We start from the raw sequence: 21,548 nt of genomic DNA, 5'->3' as shown, positions 1-21,548 counted from the left end.
TTATTGCATACAGAGGGCAAGAATACTTGATTCAGTCAAAAGGGGACACAGATGTTAAACTTTCAATGACTCACTCCCTTGGCTTCTTTGCAGTTCTAACAGGTACTACCAATCTTAAGGGACCGAGGTGACAGTCAAAGGTTGATATGATGCTGACAGGAGCTTTTTTACCTGCCAGAACTCTCCCTTTTCACTTGAGCAACCCTCCAGGGCTTAGATATGACACCCTGCAGTCAAACGGACCTAAATTCCTCATGCAAAGAAATCACATACCCCACAGGAAAGCCTGCAATCATTCTGAGCCAAAATGGAAAACTGTAACATAGAATGACAGCAGTCAAGTGCAAACTTACAAATTTATGTTTTGCCAGAGGAGTTAACAATGTATGGACATAAACCATTCTATAAAGATCATAAATTTAACTTTTCTCAAATCAGAGAACTAGCCAAATGGTCAAAAAATGGCTGAACTATCTTGAAAAAAAACCCAACTGATACAACAACCAAATACAAGCTGTCCATGAATATATCAAGCCTAGAAAGTATAATGATATTGTTATAACAATGGGATTTACCAGTCCCAGCTCAGTTTTGAGTTCAGTTACTGAACCTTCAATCATAAAATATACCAGAAAAAAACACAAAACCCATAATGAAGAAGTACAAATAAACAACCACTAATATAATCTCAATGACTGCCCTGAAATGGTGTCCTGTAGCCAGGTTTGTGTTCAAAAGGGAAAATTATCAAATCGTTTGTCCCACTGTTCATTTTGCTATCTATCTTTAAAAAGGCACTTCAGTGGAAAGAACAGGGAAGTGGAGGAAATTCTAAGAGAGATAAAGACTTCTATCTTACCTGTTTGTGAAACCCCCTTTTGATGAATATTTGAATCCAAAAGCAATTCCCCTTCCCAGAATTTGTAAATAATTTTATTGGCAATATTTTTTTATTTTAATACATTTTATTTTACTGACTATTTTTCCTTTAACTCTGATAAGAGTAAAGAAGGACCAGATTTGTTTCACAGTCGTCCTTCAATCAATCCTCAACTTCTTCAGTAACATTTGAAGAGTCACAGGTATCTTCTAAAGCTCTCCTTTTTGCCTAGCTAAGCTTGCTTCATTCTGTGGACCTGACTTAGTATGACAGGCCTCCCTCCCTCTCCCTACTTTATAGCACGTGACTACAACAACTACTGGATGAACACAAGAAAAATCATATGTAGCAGTCAGAGTGGTGATCTCTCAAAACTTGTGTCATTGGTAGATTCCTAGCACACAAAAAGATGTAGAAACATGAAGTCCCTTCTCACCCTCTGTCTGATCACTGCTTGCCACAAAGCTATCAGATTTCTTCAGATCTTGGAATACATTGCCACACTTTGAACCATCTGCCTCGGTTACGCTGAAAATACAAGATTAGGAAAAAATAATTTTTCATGAACTTCTATATTTACATGAGTAAAATGAGATCTTACAAATAACTCTACCATGTATGTGAAGGGCTTCATAGCATATATTTACCTCCTGAAGTTTGTTATTACCTCCTTCAGTTGTTATTTTAGAAGAATCAAAATGTTCAAATGGACATTAGAGCACACTGAGTAAGATCCAGAGATTTTCCTTCAGTTTTTGGCAAAATTCTGATAGAAGCATCAGAATACATACAAACAGACAGTGTAACTCCAGACATAATTTAGACTGCAAATTATTGTAATGGCTTTTTCACTCAGGATTCTACCTCCAGGTAACAGTTTAAATCTAAGTCATCCCTAATAAGAATAATCATAACTTTAAGTAACAATTCAAAACTGCTATATTCTTTGTCTAAAGAATATTAAGTAATCAGTATCTCAGAGATATTCTGAGGCGGTTCTTGTGTGTGATCTAAAAGCTAGACCTGTATTTTTATACTGGATAATAAATGATCATTTCCTTTTCACTCCTACTTTCAAAAACTTCACTTTGTAACAAAAGTTCATACAAAGGATGAGCTCTTTGTCTATGTCAGTAATTCAGGTGCAACAGCTCAAGTTTCTCCTACCATAACATTCAACTCTGAGGAATTAAGAGCCTAACTTCCAACCAGTTTTCAATTGCTCCTTAAAAAAAACAACCCAAATAGGAAAGAGGTGAGCATGTCAGGGTTTGACATCTGGAGGTTGCAATCTATTCTTTCTGAAGTTTGCTGTAAGGATTACACATCTTTTAACATAGCTACCGAGCTTCTTTGTCGAAACTTCCAATTTGTAGTTCCAGACCATGACAGAAAAAAACCCTCATACATAAAACCCCTATACATAATTTCCACGTATGAACTGAAACAGGATAAGCAAACTGAACGCTAAGACCAATATATTCCACTTCTGATTAAACAGTCTCTTTCTAACAAGACTAAGAAAGGTCTCCATCAAAGGCTGAAAACAATATTGATCAGAATTAGGTTTTATTCAGCTATCCTAAGATGAAGTTACAGAAAAGCTTAATAGAAAACATTTTCTGCTAAGCCATTAAGCACCATTTGCTATGAGGAAAGCCACAACGAATAGACTGGGAAATAAACAGTTGGCAGGAAATAAATAAGGATACTTGAAGAGAAGCAGCATATCCTTTCCTACTTCTTAGAAGTAAGGAGAAAAACACTAAATTCAACTGTAAGAAGGAAAAAATTGAAGAACACCTACCATAAATGTGAAGGTCTTTCTCCATTTACTACCCGATAGAGATTCTCTAGTAATTTTTCATCCCAGTAGAGGTCACAAAACTTTTCACAAATTGCATCAGAGAATATACCAAACTTAATTTCCTTTAAGTTTAAAATGAAGTTACCTTGTTTAAATAAAGAAACAGAAAGAGAGAAAATAAGTATTAATAACAATATTCTTACACACCAATGACAGTAAAAGACAGAAAATATACATACCCATATCAAAAACTTCAACTCCATTCTCTAGATAACCATCAAATGCAAACTCCTCTTGTATAAGATGGATCACTTCCTGCAGCAAAGCATTGTTCATTCTGTTCTGCTGCGCCAGGACTTCAACACCAAAGAGATGAGAACTGTCTTGATTCACTGAGGAGCATGGTGGGTGTTTCTGTTCAGTGAAAATACTGTCTACACTAGTAGCACACCCAATTTCTTGGCAGTCAGTTTGAACAAGTGGGTTACATTTATCAAACTTGTTGTGTGTATTAGTAGTCTCACAGTTTTGAACACTGCAGAGGGAGGCATCGTTTTCTATCTGCATGCTTGTTTTATAACTTGCAACAGTACTTGAAAGTAGCATTGGCAAACTATGATAACAATCATAAGCAATTCTTGAACGAAGCGGTTTATTTGGTATTTGCTCTGATACAGCTAAATGTACTGGTACAACTGTCAAAACCCTTTTCTCTGAGTCTTGTTTGAGAATGATGTTATTTATATGAACAAAATTAGGAGATGTAGGACAAGCTAAGGAGCTGGAAGGAACTTCAGATAAAATGCTCTTTACCTGTAGAATATGTGAGGAATCGGATGGTGATGGTAACGTAACTATAGAAGTAAATGTATTGCCTGACTTTTCCTCTTCTGAAGGTACCTTGGATGAGTGGCCTGGAACTTGCAAATCACACTCAGGTACTCCAGGTGCGGTTTCAACAACATCTGTATCCTTGGTATCAAAGCTTTTAGAGTCTTCTATATACCCTGATTGGTTGTGGTCCACATGTTTTTCTTTTCTTGTGTCTTTCTTGAATTGCTCAGAAACTGACGTATGAACTTCTCTGAAAAGGAACAAATAAAATCTTTTTAGGACAATTCCAGTATATTTAACAATGAAGTCTCAAGTTTAACCTATTCTATTTTAAGATATACTAACTTTGTTATGTTTGCATTTTGTTGCAGAATAATAGGCTTAAAGTGAGTTGCAGGAGAGGTGAATGCAACAGGCAATGTAGCTTTCTCACAGTTTAGAGAAATCTGGCATGGTACTGGTCCTTTAACTGCTACAAGTTTACTTTCACCGGTAATAGGCACAAATCCTAAAAGCAAAAACACAGTTAGAAAAATGAACAATAGGTAAATAATAATCATTTTAGAAAAAAAGGAACTGTGTACCTGACTATCACCAGAGAACTCATCTAGAGAACATTAAAGCAAAATAAACACATCAGAGTCTGACTGCTTACCGAGACTTGACTCTGAAGGGTCCATTTCATGTCCTTCATTTTTCAATTCACAAGCAACATGATCCTGAGATGAGACTACTTCCTCAGCAGCCTAACAATAAAAATTGAAGTCCAAATGGAATTCATTACCATTTTCTTTTTTTTTTTTTTTTAAATTCCACTCAGCACATTACTTCAAGAAAAAAAACCATACATCCCCCATAAACTTAGACTGCTGCAAAGCAACAGCATAGTTATGCCAAGGTGGTGAATTAAAACAAATGACATACAAAACTCTAAGGACTAGTAGGACTGTTTGGAAATCTTGGTAACCCTCACATCAGAACTTTCAGGTAATCAAAGTTTTGAACAAAGTCAGTGCCAAAAACTGACTAACACTGTGCATTATATACAGGTACCTGAAACATAAACAGAATACAACAATTACATATTAATGTCTTCTATTCCAATAAGAGAGCTGCTAAATGAAAGACAGATTATGAAATCAAGTCACTGCATCTTCACCCATACAGACTGTGGAGTCAACGCACCAATATCTGAGGAGTGACCACTACAATAGCAAGAACTAGAAAAAAAGCAACACTTAAAGACTCCTTGAGAATAAACAAATAAACACATAATTAAATAGAGCAAAATCTAACCATATTTGCAGGAGACAAAATCTTGCTGGAATACAATTTACAGAACTAATTGAAAAAACACAGAGAATTAAAAAAGGTGGCACTCTTACCTTAAAGACAGATTTATTCAACGACGTCAAAATAGTTTTGCTGTTTATACCTTGTTCAAGTAAATAATGATTGCTTGACTAAAAAAAAATTTAAAAATAAATCATAATTTTCAATCAGTAAGTTTTCAGTCAAGTGAAGTATTCTTGGACAAGGACAAAGCCAATATAAGTAGTCCATTAGAAGTAATCTAAGTATGAGCCTATTCCAAGTACCTTATTAACAATTTCAATATAAATTAAAATCACACCCCTCTGTGTCCCTAGGGAAGTAACTTTAAAAACAAATGTCAAAGTGACTGGTTATGATTTAATTAGGTTTCAAGTCTATCACCAAAAATAAATTAATATTTTGATATTCAAATCACTAAAATGAGACTTCAGACATAAGTAGTTTTCATGTTAAATTGCTTAAATCTAGTAACCTTAACTGCATCAGCTAGGGAAGGTCTTTCTTCAGGGTTTCTTCTTGCCATATCAAGAAGAAGCTTTTTTAATTTTCTTGGCAATGCCAGTTTGTGACTCGGTGGGACACTGTGTTTTGCGGCCATCCACAGAACTGCAGCAACACCATAAATGCAGACCTATTGGTGTAACATAAGAGTCAGGAATGATGTTAATAGACCAAAAAAAGCTTCCATTTCAAAACCAATTCCAGCAAATTATCCAAAAACTCCCCTCATTCCCTGTAAAAAAAAATAAATAAAAATGACTATGGCTTCCAAAGTACAGCTCACATTTGGCTTTTGAAGGTGCTTATGAAAATCCCAGCCCACTTCAAAAAACCAGCTGTTATACATGCAGGGCCAATAATAGTAGCTTATTTGCTACTGTTGCAGCAACAAACATAATTTGTCTCACCCTTTGTCTAGGAGAATTATTCAGGAAAAAAGTGGTTTTAGAACTATTCTGAAAAATTCCTTTCTTGTGTAAAATAAAGATTGCTACAAGCCTTAGAGTTCTACCTTAAAACCTGGCCAGCTGCAATTTATTTAAAAAAGGTCATGATAATTCAGCAAGTAAATGGCAGACAGTAATTACAAGCTAGCCACTACGAGTCATATTTTGCAGAGAAGATTAGACTTATCAGAAGAAGGAGGTACTGTATATTTATTTTAGCAATTATTGTGCTACCTGCAGCTGGACCAATTGAAGTTGCCATGAGGAGGGACCTTGAAAAGAACTTGATCTTCACAAGCTTTCATGTTTTATTTGAAAAATTACAGTTTTCAGACACAGCCAGATTTAGTCTACTTAATGCTTAGTTTACATATGTTAGCAGGTACTACAGAGGCAATTTTGACAAAGTTAAAGAACCATGCTTTTTCGCATTGCCTCTGAAAGATATTAAAAATGCTCGAGGGACAGAAACTCAAGCACAATACTAAATATTGTGGTCCTATAAAACAATGCTTTCTCTTTTTATTCTTCTGAGCAAAGTGAACAGCAATGAACACAACATAACAAGGAAGTTCATGATAAAGAAAATAAACTGTGAAGCCTTTGAACTGTTGAACAAAAGCTGCTAATAGGTACAAAAATATTTGAAATAGGAGAAAGCAGCTCCACCAAATCAAAATAGAACAATTTCTTCCTCTTAGGTTTAGAATTTCAAGAGGTCAACAGGATCACAAATTTAATGTGAATTTATTTATTTATGATAACCTTGTCACCCAATTCAGCACATCCTTCAAAAAAAATCCTTTTACTGAGGTAGTATAGTTATTATGATTGGCACATACCATAGTTCTAACTAAATGTCCCTAACAACCAGAAAGATATATAAGTATCAGGAAGAAGCAAAAAAAGAAAACCCAACAAAACCATCCCCAAAACCCAAATAGGTCAGCTTATTCTATATATAATGTAGAAAGACAAGGAAAAAAAAGATTACCTCAGATTTTCTAAAGAAAAAGAATAAAGCATAAAGACTTTAGGATTATTAATTTCTACTGTCTGGTGAAATTGTATTATATTTCAGGGTTAGTTTAAGCTTCTGAAGACTTTGAAAAACCTGCACATTGGATTAAAGCAATTTAAGAAGAAGTAACTTTAAAGAAGAAGATACATAAAAATTTTCTATTTACAGATAACTTTACAGAAAAGTCAAAGTCTGCCTTTAGTAGATTTTAAATGGATATTTTTTCTGATTCATGATTACTATGTCTAATTTTATAGAACACCTGGGAAGCAAGGTACATAATTAGCTAACCTCTTTTCTTGTTACATAGTACAAAGATACTGTAAATTCTGTTTTCCTAACTCTTAAGATCACTGTTGTACAGTTTACAATTCAGATGCAGTTGCAGTGGAGACAAATACTAGCTGGACAAATACATTTTTATCATCTTTAGCCTGAGAGCTCTTTATGGCTTATGTCTGTAGATAAAAGCTCTAGGAAAGCATGCTGGTAAGAGACACAGCATTCCCATAGTAAAAATATGCTGATAGTGATATTTTTATTCAGTCTTCCAAATGAGATTAATATTTGGGTTTTAGCCTAGACAGTCTAAAATATCGGTGTTAGTGTGAGCTCCAGAACATTAAAACACAACTTCAAAGTCTGTCTTATTGCTAACAAACTGAAAGTAATTAAGCCTTATGGAAAACTATTGAATCACAGATTTTTGGTAGTTATTCCAACAATTTTGGAAGGTAAAATTATTTTTCTGAAGCAACTTATTTATGGGAGATCAATATATAAAAAATCCCCACAGATAAGCACGAAATATTGGGAGAAATGGGAAGTATTATCAGAATCTTAGAAGAGTTTGGCTGTCTTCTTTAAGCAGCAGAGGGATACAAATGTCCTTTGATAAAATACACAGCAACCTACATAACCTACCACATTACCTTCTCAGTATCCACATAGTCTTCTTCAATTTCAGGAGCTAAATAAAACACATCACAGGATTCTAAATGAGAAAGGAAACCAGAAATAAAAGGTAAGATAATTTACTTCTTATCCACACACCCTCAAAAGAAATAAAAGCGGAGCGCATAATGTACCAGTTTACCTTCAGCTTTTGGAGCAGAGAAGAGGATATTTCCATGGCAGTCAATCAGCACAGAGTCCAAACATAAGACCACTGCAAAACAAATCACAAAAAAGCAAGGCATCATAAATATCTGTTCTGGTAACTATTTGACACTAACAAAAAGAAATTATTTAATTTAAAAAATAATTTGCATTGTCAGCAATTGCCCTATGATAAATGATGCTTTATAGAAAGACTAATATGGGAACAGACAAATCACCCAAAACATTTCCTGCAGAACAAAGACAAGAAAGTAAAACAAAATGGGATCACCATAAATAAAAAGGCTTAGAATACTAGAAGTTTATTCTCCTTATGTTCAGCATTGAAAAGGAAGGCCAAGGAAGGAACAAGAATAAAAATAAAATACGACAGCTAGCTGTACACAAGGCACCAATAAAAGACAGTCAATCCATCCTAAGCATTTAATCTCTTCTCTCCTCCAGCCCCGCCAAAACACAGGGTCATTACTTGGAGACAGCAGAGACGTTTGTGGCCAGATCTACAACTTCTCTAGGTGGGGTAGGATATGGAGTCCAATTTTGCATAGTCATAATCACACACACTCTTCCTCTGAAGAAGTGTTATGTAGATTGGTATTTGCAAGCCCTGAAGTTTTACATAATTAGGAAAGAAATAACAGACTTCTAAAACTATTTTAAATTATTTGAGTTCAGGAACTTAACATTAAGGTCATGAGATCACATTATACAAATTTAACAATGAAAAGCTTGTGGTGAGACTACATTTAACTGCTCGGTATCTTCAACATACGCTGTAATTTAACCTGCTTCAGTACAATAAGCAAACAGGTTAGCAATATAGCTCTGCCTCTGTAGACTATCATCAAATATGCTGTTTTCTTATTAAAAGCAGAGTACTAGGAGAATAAATCCTTACATATGTAAGAGGTTAAACCATTAAATTTATTCAATATTAAAGTGGTTTAAGAGTAATCCAAATATTCATTATTATTAAATAATAAATTAAAGATGTCTAAGAGAAAAAAGTTAAGTAAGAAAAAAGGAAATAATCCTTTTACTTTTGTGGTTACCTGTACGAAACGCATCTAAAGCCATTAAATTGTTCAGTATGCTTAACGTAAATAAAGGTTTGCCTAGTACCTTTAAACTGGACCTAAACTATGTGTCTGAAAAGCAAAGCTTTCCTGAGCAGGAAGCTTCACTAGTTATTTCTGCAGAGGCAGCAACTCTCAGGACTCTTCATGTTCACTGTTTTTGCTTCTCAAGAGTTGAAGCCTCCAGCCCTGAATCTGCAACACAGCTCACATAAACTGGATCTCAACGAGTTTAGTACAACAGAATTCTTACACGGGTTCTCTAAAGGCAACACGTAAGCAACATCCTCTGGTAAGAGGCGAGGAAATAAGTGAAGTCTCAGCAGAGGGTACGAATAACTTTTCTAGCAGGATTGAATTAAAAAAATACATAACGAGGCTAGCTGTAGCGCATATTTTCTTACACAGATAATTCCTGCTTTGGGTACTGAAAAAAATGTAATCAAAGCAGGATTTGGAAGAAAAGGCTGTCTAAGTGAATAAATAATAAATAATGCAGCTTGTTCCACATTTCATATATTTAACAATGACTCATCAGCTAACAATCTTACTCCACCAGTGTTAAGACAAAGGATATTTTAACAAACACTTTACACGATAGGAGCTTCACTTTTAATGTTAATGTTTTTAAAAAGGAATGCTGAGACAACTGTGTGTGTGCGCACTGAAGTAGTAACACCACTAAGTCATTCCACAATGCACAATTACTTTCAGAGCAGGCAGAGAATCCTCTAGCAGAAATATTCTAAATTCGAAAACAATATTCAAATGCAAGGTACGTTTATTTGTCAAATACGTAATTTTAAGGAAGGTGCCTTCCATTTAGTGGTTTATATCATTGTGTTCGCTTTTGCAGGCTACGTAAGTTTCAGATCACAACTCAGTATTTAGCATTCTGAAGACTTGCACATTCTGGGTGCATAAGTACATTAATAGAGGATGGCTAAGAATATCAAATTAGCAGCTGAGCCATTACGTGCAGTTTTTTTAAATATTCACAAATATGAAGAACATGCTATTAGGCTGAAATAATTCTTATGTTGCAAGGTATATCAATACGTAGTTTTAAGGGTAACATTACTTAAAGTGCTCAGAAATCTCCATTTATGGCCAATTTCCTTTTAGTTTTGTAACATAAAAGAAAAAATCATTGAAGCTGAAACTAAATAGATGGAGTAAGTTTTCTGTACCTTCCTGTCTAATTGTTCATAATCAGTTACAGATTTCAAAATAATTTCTGTCCAAACCCTGAAGGGTTTTAAAAATCAGTAAGAATAAAAGGCAGAGTGGTGGTGGTGGAAACCTCTGCTTTGTTTATTAGAACAGCTACACACCAACATTCAGAATTCCTACAGAAATTTAGGATGGTCTTCTCCCAAGTCACATACAACATATTCCAATTATGTCAAAGGACAGCTCCCTGTTCCTCCCTCAGAAGTTGACTTCTGATAATTCTTCCATAAACAGAAGCACAAGGGAATGTGGAAGACCCTGGATGCTTTCAACTGACAGAGCCTTGTATTGTTTAAAACACATCAGGAATCATCTGTCACAAAGAAATCCAGGCAAGAGAGGAAGTTTTATGCTTATACAGATATAAAACTTACTTCCTCCTGCTTTCTTTAAAAGGCACAGTACAGACTCTCCAACATCAAAATGTCTAAACACAAAATAAGTTTCACTCCTTGAACTCAAAAGCCATCAAAACGCAAAATAAAGAGAAGAGTCTTCTACATATGGGAAAAAAACACAGACTGAGTAAAAATTCTAAGTAGCACTTAAGAGAGTGAAGTTAGAAAAAATGTCTATTAATTTTTTTTATACACGAAGTGAAAGTCAGGGTATCTTGCATCAACAGAATAAAGAAAACAATACAGTGAACATAAATAACTAAGTAAATATTTTAAGATAGTTATACCTGGATAATCTGTGCAAGTCTGCAGACTACATAAACACTCGTGACATAACGCCCAGAGTTCATAGTCTTTCAGAGGTTTACCATATCGGGACAACAGGAGCTTTAGAGAGATCCACTGAAAAAAAAAAAAAAAGAGAGAGTGAGGATGCAGAAAGTGATTAAAAATTATTACAAACCAAAAATGTTTACTGATGCAATGAAAAAGTAAATGCTAATACAAAATGCACTCACTTAAAAAGCATTAAGAAAAAGTATTTATTGCACGTGCCGGTAATAAACTAGTAATACTTGCATAGTTAGCTAGCTGTATACATGAACCAGTAGTTGTTCCATTGCATAACAAAAATATAATTCAAATGAGATTTCAGCGAGAATAGAAGTGTTTCAGGAAAAGCGAGCTGTTTGAAAGTTCTTTCTTATCATACTACAGAAAAACTCTTGAAGAATGACAAAGATGATGTATAATTATAGGGACACCACCTAGACTTGAAAATGTAAAAATCCAAATGATCATCACCAACAAAAAAATCCCACTCAAATCCTGATTTACCCTGACAAGTTGCATTATAAGTCTTACCTTAAAGATTTCATCAACATTTCTTGTTCTTCTGTGAAAGACGTTAACAGTATTGACAGAATTAATGACAGGTTTATTTGACGTCCAAGCACGTTGTTCTGGTTTTAATCATTGGCTGCTCAATTTGTAGTAACAGCATTTGTAATCCTTGCTCTCAATTTAGCTTTCAATACCCAGCTTAACACCTTAAAGTGAAGATACTGTTCCAAGAGAACTGACTGTTCTTCAGAGAATCCGTGTTTTATGTTTTGTGATTTTTTTTTTTTTGAGGGGTGAATATAAGAACTTGACATTGATGGTACCACCCAGACACCTTCCCGATCAAGCTGTGCTAATAGAAGAACTTATTACTACTAATGGCTCTTCATATCAGCTGTAGTTAATGATATCCCTTCACCTACCAAAGGACTGGCAAAAAATTCAATGTAGGCAGAAACCTCCAGGTTAGAGCCAACCCATTCAACTACTTTAAAAAGCAGAAGAGCACATTTTCTGTTGCATATGCAGCCCTACGATAGTGAACTATCTCTAAATGTCAACTTTAGGCCATGTTGGGGAAAAGAACTGCCAGAAGCAATTCTGGATTACCTGTGAAAAAAACCAAAACCCAAAACACCAACCACCCACAACAAAACTGGAGCACAGAAGACAAAAAACTAAAACCTTTGAATTGTTCTGTTGTTTTTACAGACATCTTTATATCCCAATAGCTGTTTGTAAAATCTAAATAGATTAGTGTGTCTCTCGCATGCAATGATAGTGCATCACTACGTTTGATGAATCAATCTCTGCCCTGCCATTTACTGCAGTTAATTTGCATGATCTTATGAAACACCCTTCAGTGAGGCACTATTTGTTTTTTTTCATAAAATAGGAACAGACTGCTGCATTAACTTTCATCATGATAAACAAACAAAAATACTTTTTGCTAATTTAATTTGTACTAGAAGACCTTCTCAAGGAATGTAATACTTCGGTCTCGTCCTGTTTAAATATTCCTTGAAGATGAATCAGATGAGCTATAAATTTTTAACAAGATATGCTAGCAAATGCAGCTTTTAATTTACTTAAAGTGTTTTATATTCTGCCTACCTCCAACCTATATAAAAAAGAATTTGGTGCTTTTTTTTCTCCAAACCTTCTTTGTAGCAAAAATTAGTAACTTCAACATAAACAGATTTGAAGCCAGATAATAAGGTTAAGTTTCATTCTCAAATTGTGCTCGCACCAGCATGGAGTGCAAAATTCTTTCATCAACACGTTCCTTCATTATATCTAGAAACACAAGCTCTTGCGCTGTCTGACAAAAACACATCATTTACACAGCAGGAAGAAAAAGGACAGACAGTCAAAAGAACGAATTAGTCTAGAGAGCTAGTCTAGATAGAGCTTCATACTGCTGATTGATTACTGTCCCTGCTCAGTGCTGCATTCTCCCCTCCACAGCACCCTGGTTCTCACATGCCTCAAATGTCTTTGCTCACAGACACTTTACAATGAAAGCAGCCGCCAAATCTTCAATTTCACCTTGCACAGCTGATATGAGCGGAGAGAAATCAAAAGAGAAATTCCACAGACTGACTAGAATTTAAGAAGGTTTTGGGTTTTCGTAAAAAGTACACACCACTGCTCACATGTTTCTCTAAGAGAATCCCTCCTTTTGAAGTTTATGTCCCTAGAGGGTCTAAAAGCTGCAGCAGAGAAAGATGGACTTCCTTTATCACATATACAAATCACTTCTCACTTCTGGAGAAGGTGATGAATGGCTAGCAAGGGGAAGAAGAATCACTAAACTGGAGACTGAAGTTAGCTGTACAGCAAAAAAGCTGAAAAGTATTTCTCATCACTTCTGGAATATCCAAGCTCTCTAGAGGAAGACATGACAGAAAGAAATTTAAGCCCAGCAGGAAAGTAGGAATCAACCCTAACAGCGGCAGCAGAAGTTTATGATAAGAAAGAAGAAAGTGTCAATGACAGATAGCAAAATAGAGGATGAAAAGGCACAAGAAACAAATTCTGTTTCACAAGATAAAAGGATGAAAGAAAAAGCAAATCTTCATAGAAGTGAGAATCACTGCCATCCACAGAACAGCCAAACTAACCTGAGTCAGGAAAAAAAAAACAACTAAAAAAAAATGGAAGCAGCCTGGTTACCTGTTTGATAAATTTATTTAGTTATTGTTTCTCTCTGACAAGCGTCCTAAAAAAAGATGAAGCTTCCACTATTACTATTGCCAGCTAGTGTTCTTATGCTAGTTGCTCTCCTGTGATACTACTAACTGCATCGCTATTGTTCAAGTCTCTCCCTACCTTGATCACATCAAAAGACAATTTTTATTCCTGAAAAAAAAAAAGCATCAAAAAACCACCAAAACTGAGATGTTCATTCTTCTAGTGTCCTAATTACTCAAAATGCTCAACTTCCTACACCAGAAAGAGACAATTCTGGAAACTTCATCTGAAGACTGAGGGTTCAGATTTGCTGGGGACTTGGCCTTCAAATACCTTGCAAAACTTATTGGATATAGTCAAGGTACATGATAAAACATGTTTCATCACACAATTACATCTGTGACAAAAAACACATAAAAACCAGTTAAAATTATTTCCAAGGGGCAAATAACCTTAGGTCAAGAAGTGTATAAGGCAATTCTTATTAAAGCCTTAAACCTTAAATAGATATTTAACACAATGCACCTAATACCTTACATTTAAGCTATTTAACACTAAATACCTCAAAGGTATTTAACTCACACTCAAATCCCATTAAACCCGTTTACGTTTCAGTAAACATTTAAGCACAAAACTTCCTTATTCAGGTATCTGTCTCAGGTTTGGTTGTTTTGTTTTACATGTAAGTCTCCGATTCATGGCTATTACTATTTCCTACAACTTCAAAAAAAACCTATTACCAAGAAAAAAACACCTGGAAAATATAATTTAATTTTTTTTAACTCAAATGGCCCATAGCATGCATTGCTTCTTAGCTGTCTATTCAGCCATTTTCCCAAATTAAGCTCAAGACAACTGTTCAGGCCTCATGTCCACTTCATTTAAAGCATTAACATTATTTTAATCTGATCTAAACCATTTATTACTATCACCAGTGAAACTGCACCACAGAACAAACAAAATGAAAATCTAGTGACCCTTCCTGAAACTTGTTCTTCCACATTCTAAACCAGACCTTTCCTAGCAGAAATTATATAACCTCATTTTAAAATAAGAAAATGTTCTTCACAGCACAGAAATTTTGACAGCAAATATGAAAAAGCCACATGATTATTGCCTGATTGATTATAGCTACTTATTGATGACATTTTGCTTAATGCCAAAAAACCTTGCACTTTAAACTTCACTTGTGGAAAAAGTTATGTTTTTTCTTCAGTGCTGCAAAGATCACTTAACCAATCTTCTATTTCATTGTTAGTATCCGAATTGTAAAACCAAACTTTTACAAAAGCATTCAGGCTATGCCAGTGTACTGTATTGTATGGACACAATGCTGGCATATTTTAAACAGCCAAAGCAAGCAAGATTTTTGCTATTCTTTTCTTAGTAAGTACTGAAAATTGACAACTCTTCTTTCCTTCAGCGTTATTTCCCCAGTGTTGAAGTGTCATTCTCTAGCTACATGGCTTTTCCCTTCTCTCATGCTTGACTGGGTATGAATGACCAACAGAAAACAAACGTGTATATGCCAGGTTCCTATTAACCCTTCCCATGTAAGGGCCATAGCACTTGAATCACAGAGAAAACACTTAAAAGCATTAAAGATGAGACACACCTGATTGGAATGAAATTGGTTAGAGAAATAAAAGATCCCCACTCAAACTTGAAGTGAAAAATATTTATTTATGGCATGCAAAACTATAAAAATTACTAGGAAAACCCTCACAAGATACATTGCAGTAGCCAGACAAAAGCAAGCAAGTATTTTTAGTAAAGCTTACTAGCAGTAAAGCACACAACATTAAAAACCAGTGTTGGAGCATTAGAAAAATATTGTCCACTGGAGAAGTATTGACAGGAAAGAAAAACTGTCTGTTCTCCAGAGTAGACAAGGTTGATCTTCAACCGGATGGAACTGGTATTGCACTTTAAAGAACAAGAAATAGTTAAAGAGATGCTAGAGATACCGTTCTAAAAGCTCTATATGTTGCAATCATGCTTATCTGTTACAGAAAACTAGTGAAAGAGCAGTGCTGTAAATCTTCTGAGATGTTTTCTATTTAGAACATAGAAATCGCATTAGTTCGGGCTTCACAGCTTTTGTGCCTTTGCAGTAAATGAATAAATTCTCAGACTCAAGTTTTAGGTTCTTAAGAAAAAAATAAATCATTAGGTATTTGGTAAAATTCTAGCACACAGAAGAAACTTGAAAGAGACACATCAGTTGTACATTTTTCACATAAGGGGTAGCAGAGTATGGCTTTTTTTTTTTCTTCCTGCAATTGCCAAGACGTAAGACTGAGGCAGAAACTGCCATGCTTCAGAAGCCTGAGGAATAAAAACTTGTTTTCCAAAAAAAGAAAAAGAAGCTGAAAACATTACCCCTCCCTCAGAAGACTTGTAAAAGCCTGCCATTCCGTTCAATAACAATTGAAATTAATGACCCTCCTTCAGAAAACAAAGATTACCTGGCTAGAAGTTCAGCATTTCAGGGAACAATCAGTCATTTCGGATGTTGCCTACAGGTGTCAATATATTTAAATACTTTTTTCCTCCCTACAAAAATTAAATAATCAAGGAACATTCTGGGTTTTCTTTTTTTTGTTTAGTTGAGGTTTTTTTAGACCAACTTCAGATTTCTCTGAAGATCCACATATTTTATGTGGCATAACTGGAACATTTTACTGGAAATAATTACTAAAAAACAAATATAGAGCATGAGTCTGTCAAAGCTTTTTTCTACTGAAAACACAGCTATAAAACTCTGCTTTCATAGACAACCACCATTCTGTTGTCTTAATTTTATGTACTACGACACCGCTTATTAGGATAACTGGAATAAAAGTTACCTTTTTTAATTCACTGCGACTGTCCTGTGAATTCAGGGGGAGCAGGACAACTTATCTTCTACTAAGAGCCTACTTATTTGGAAAAAAAAAATTTGTTCAGGCTGAAAGAACACTGTAAGTTGATGATGAAACACTTAAAGAAAAAGAGGATTTCAGAAGAAAGACAGAATAACCTGAAAACATATTTTGGTTTATTTTGTGTGTCAATCTCAAATGCTGCTGTAGGAAAAGCAACCATTACACCATTTAAATCATGCAAGGACTTTGGGCAACTATAATTCTGAGGCAGATTATTTTCTTGAGACTATCTTCATGTACTTAGACTTAAACTGTTGTCCTGCTAATACAGTAAGGACAGAATACAGGTCTTGAAATTTCAAACAATGTTCTTCCTCCGTAAAAGAATGCCTGTCCCTACACTCAATGTACGTTCTTAAGCAATAGCAGCTTATTCACCACACCTCTCTAGTTAGTATAGGGGCTTAAGTAAGCCCACTTTCAGCTCAAGGCAAGTGATGTAAAGTGTGGTGTCTTAATCTCTTTGAATGAAAAATACACCTCACCACCACCACAAAAAACAAACAATCAACCCCACCCCCCATCCTCCAAAAAACAATCCCAACAAATCAGCCGCAGTGGATTTACAGTTGTCTGATAGTCTTATTTTAGCCATCTTCTCCATGACAAATAAACATGCAAATTAACTCCTAGGTTTACACAGTTTAGCATAAAAAAATATATATAAAAACTCCAAACATATGAGAGATCTGTACGTAAAATGAAAGACAGTTGTTTCTGTTGCTCAAATACTAAGACACATCTAGATTTCTCACAAGAAGTCAATGACTGAAATTGCTATGATCCTTGCTAGAAATGCAAGCTCACCTACCGAATGAGGCAGGTTCATCCAGAGCAACAAATGACAGAGCAAAAGCAGACCAGTTTGGAACGATCATAAACCTGATTATTACTCTGCACTCTCTTCTGAATATGGAAAGCTGCATAGTTCAGAGCAGTAAGGGGGGAGGGGGAAAAAATGTCTACGATAAATATATCTACATCTGCAGGATTAAAAAACTAAATAAAGGACTCAATAGGCATACAATGAGGAACTCCTTCAGAGATCAAAACCATGCCATGTGGTACTTATCCATATTTACTATCCCGCACTAGGAAATTAATAAGCACACATGCTATTGAAGAAAGAAGAGTCAGGAAAGGGAAAAAATCCACAACAGTCAGAACAGAATCTTCACTGTTGCATTAATTTCTTTTAGCTATGCTGAACCAAAGGCTCTTTATATGCTCGAGAGTCCTAGGTTATTAGTCCAGTGGAGGTGTTCAGGCAAGGTGAGAAGAGGGATGGATACAGGCTGAAAACAACGCCAGATGCCACTGCATGGAATGGCTGGAAGACTGGCAATTACACAATGAGAACAAGGCTGAGTTGTCTGCAGATGAGCAAGGAAAAATCCCAATATCTTCACCTAAGCATAATTTCTGCAAATGAAATGTGTGAATTTTGTGCTGCTCACAAGTCACAGCAAAGCTGGAGAACCATCAACCATCCTGCATTTTTAGCCATTTCTCCCATCACATGGATTGTTTACATCTCTTTTTGAGTTTTGCACAAGAGAAAACCATCTAGTCAGAGACCAAACTTGTCCACCCTGAGAATAAGTAATCTGAGCAGAGAAGAGACTGTACTACAACTATCTATCAACAAATTCTAGTAGACTAATAAGCTCTCCTTCTTATTTGACTATTTATAAAGATGAAACGCTTGAGACAACATATCCATCATATTGTGAACATATTTGAATTCTATCATCAAATATACAGAACATAGAGAGGTGGTAATTTAAGAACACAGAACAGATACAGTATACGTACAATTTTCAAAAACTCAAATGTACATGTAGATTTAAAAAAAAAAAGGTGGAGTCTTTTCACCTCCTGAAGCATAGATGAGATATTGCCATTGATTTCAATGAGGTCAGGTTTACAGTCAGGATTTCTGCAAATTTCATAAGCATCTGGAAGGCCCACTGCAAGGTAGTGAAATTTATGCACTGACAATAACATAGAGAGTTAAAAGTGTACATATGCTTTGGTAACATTCTCTTACAAATGTAATCAGCTATTAAGTATGTTGCTCTAACACACTACTGAGTATACTCCATGCCTAAAAAAAAGTAATTAAAATTAAAGTTGATTTTGCAACAGCATAAGTTTCACTTAAAGAGGAAAAAAGGATCACCATGTTTCCAATATTAACTGTGTGCAGAATAACGAAATTTGATTTTCCCAGATACTAAAGGGGACACGGGAGGGAAGAAATCACACAGTATTTTAAGTCATTTCATCTCCACATAAGTGACTACAGCAACTATATAATGAAGACTTGATTTTTACTACCTGCTCATTACTTTTGATTTCTGACCCTCTGCCTCCACAAAGATTATCTTCATTATTGTTTGCACTCATTGCACCGTTGCTTAATTCTGGAGACCTAATTAGGTTTGATCCGTATCTGTTCCCACTGGGTTTTGTTGTTAAAACTGAAGCCATCTTGTTAAAATGTGGTAAAGAATTTTCATTTGACCCTCGAAAAGTTTCAGAAGAATCTTCCAACGCCATGTAATTGTCTAGCATTTCTGCTCCAGCAATCGATTGATTTGGGCCTTTCAGCATACCAGCTGTATTTGGCATTTCAGAGGTAGCACCACAACAGTCTTCTTTGCGATCAGATGTAACACAACCTATCTTTTTACCATTAATAAGTGACATATGTTCTTCTAGATTCATGCCAGACACCTGTGTGCATACACACGGAGCTTCTAAATGAAGATCATTAATCTGGTGATTCTTCGGTTCTGCTCTTGGTGGACTATTAAGAGCAAATGAATTAAGACTTCCCTTTGAAAAAATAACCTCATTATTATTGTCTAGAGGTAGTGACTCTTGTGATAGCAAGTGGTTTTTCCTAGCTAGTGGTCCACTGTTGGTAACAGAAGTAAAAAAGTTATTTGCATCTGCAGGTTCAAGTGGTAGCTTGGGAAAGGTTTTAATTTTTCTCAGAGATCCTTTCTTAAAAATTCCATCTCTCTCCAGGTTAGTAACACATGATCTTACATCCAAAGCAACACTAGAAAAACTGTCAGTACACACTGCATGTTCATCCTCTTCTTTGCTCTTCTTAGCTTGAGTTGCAAGTTGAAAATGTTGAGTTTTCTCATTATCCAGATCTATTTGCATTTCCTTTAAACCATTTTCTCTGCCAGTCACCATAGTAACTATAGAAGAGTCTTTATGACAGGTAGCTGTCAAATCTTCCACTGCAGATGAATCACCTGCTATGTTGTTTTTCTCACTTGAATATAATTTAGATCCCAAACTTCTCTGACACATTCTTCCCTTCCACATGTTATCACAGACATCTAGATGCAAAAACAGATGCTTATATTAAAGGTAAACTTTCTAATATTTCCTTGTAAATCTTTATATTGCTTTTTCTGCCACTGCCCTTTCATATTTTCAGTATGTTACAAAAATTAATTATTTCTGAACAAGTTACATTTAATCACAATTAATGCATTTAGAGTGTCCTTTATGTTCAATAATATGTTGTATGTCCCCTACTCCCCATCCCCAATCCACAAATATTTAATAACTTTCTGGTATCTAGAAAGGAACCTGTAACAGGAAAATACGCACATATAGTATTTTCAAAAGTCATGAGCTATGCCAGATAATCTAAAGTTCTATACCAAATACATTTAAGGTTACCTTGAGAAGCACCAAATGATTCAATTGAAAGAACCCTTCTTCCAACAGCAGACAGGCTTCGACAAATATTACTTGATGAAGCAATCTTCAGTTTTTCTTCACATAATGACAAAATACTCTAGAGAAAATTAGCGTTAAATACTTATTTAATAATGAACAGATTTGTGAATTTTGACTAAAGTGAATCATGTTAACTCTGTATGAGTATGTCTGAATTTATGACACTACATTTAAACTCTTTCTTGTACTCTTCATTATACTGTGTGTTTCTATTATGTGGTTGGATTTATTTCTCATTTTTACCATGAGCTATCATGAAATTTCTTAACACAGATCAAGTTCTAGCCCACAGTGAGAACACTAAGAACAACTGATAAAAATTAATAATCTTAAATGTTATGCTTTATGAATAACACCTGAAAAATTTAAAAAGCTAGTGTGGATTATTTTTTAAACAGACATTGTTTCACTCAATTCGAATGATACAGGCAGTTTGATGAATTTTTTTATTACCAAAATTACTTTAGGAGTACTGCAAAGTTCAAGTATCTAGAAAGCACCATTCCAAAGTAGAGAAAGAAATCACTGGATCACTAGAAGAAACAGTATCACACATCACTAATCTGTAGCCTGAGCGTCATTTGATGGCATTAGCACTGGTCTCTCACACAATTAACTACAAACATTTAAAACCCTGTCACTTTGGGCAGAAAATAAGAGTTGCCTTTCCAAATGCATGCCCCTGTCTCCTCAGTAACTGTTCCTAGATAAACACTGACAAGACCTCATACAGCTCCAAGGGGCTGCTGTTGCTTCCTCATTTAACATCATCATCTGTTCTTCTGCTGTTTGAGCAGAAGGAAGAAACTGGCTCTGCTGGTTCACATATCAGATTGAAGAAGAACAGGCAAAAGTGAGTGAGGTATCCAGCTGTGCTGGAGTCCAGTGAAATGCACAGAAAAGTCTATGGGTTCTCCCTCTATATAGTTCCCCTCACTTCTTTCCACCCAAGAAAGGGCCCAGTGGAAAAGGAACAGAGAAGAGATAGTCACAAAGTGACCTTCATATATTACCCTAGACCAGCCTTGACCTACTCTATTTTGGGGCTGATATAAGTAGCCAGTAATTGTTTTTTGGGATTACTACCAACCGAGGATGATATGGAGTTCTATACAATCCTTTCCTGACTATGCTCAAATGTAAATGAATATAGGAGCTGATCAA

At 35.3% G+C, this 21,548-nt stretch overlaps 1 protein-coding gene across 1 annotated transcript in view; it reads right to left on the bottom strand.

The window, feature by feature from the left end:
* KNDC1 (kinase non-catalytic C-lobe domain (KIND) containing 1) overlaps positions 1-21,548 on the bottom strand; it is a gene marked incomplete at its 5' end in the record, with an annotated part of 58,564 nt that overhangs the window by 15,748 nt on the left and 21,268 nt on the right. Inside the window, 12 exons of the mRNA XM_009870282.1 lie at positions 1,317-1,408; positions 2,688-2,832; positions 2,927-3,771; positions 3,867-4,029; positions 4,177-4,267; positions 4,907-4,984; positions 5,329-5,487; positions 7,757-7,818; positions 7,921-7,992; positions 10,938-11,052; positions 18,954-19,975; positions 20,325-20,442. Coding sequence (XP_009868584.1) covers positions 1,317-1,408; positions 2,688-2,832; positions 2,927-3,771; positions 3,867-4,029; positions 4,177-4,267; positions 4,907-4,984; positions 5,329-5,487; positions 7,757-7,818; positions 7,921-7,992; positions 10,938-11,052; positions 18,954-19,975; positions 20,325-20,442 — 2,962 coding nt within the window. The remainder of the gene's footprint in view (positions 1-1,316; positions 1,409-2,687; positions 2,833-2,926; positions 3,772-3,866; positions 4,030-4,176; positions 4,268-4,906; positions 4,985-5,328; positions 5,488-7,756; positions 7,819-7,920; positions 7,993-10,937; positions 11,053-18,953; positions 19,976-20,324; positions 20,443-21,548) is intronic.

The sequence above is a fragment of the Apaloderma vittatum genome, unplaced genomic scaffold (assembly GCF_000703405.1).
Source record: "Apaloderma vittatum isolate BGI_N311 unplaced genomic scaffold, ASM70340v1 scaffold2885, whole genome shotgun sequence".
NCBI classification, from domain to species: Eukaryota; Metazoa; Chordata; class Aves; order Trogoniformes; family Trogonidae; genus Apaloderma; species Apaloderma vittatum.
This window is presented reverse-complemented; position numbering and strand designations above follow the sequence as displayed.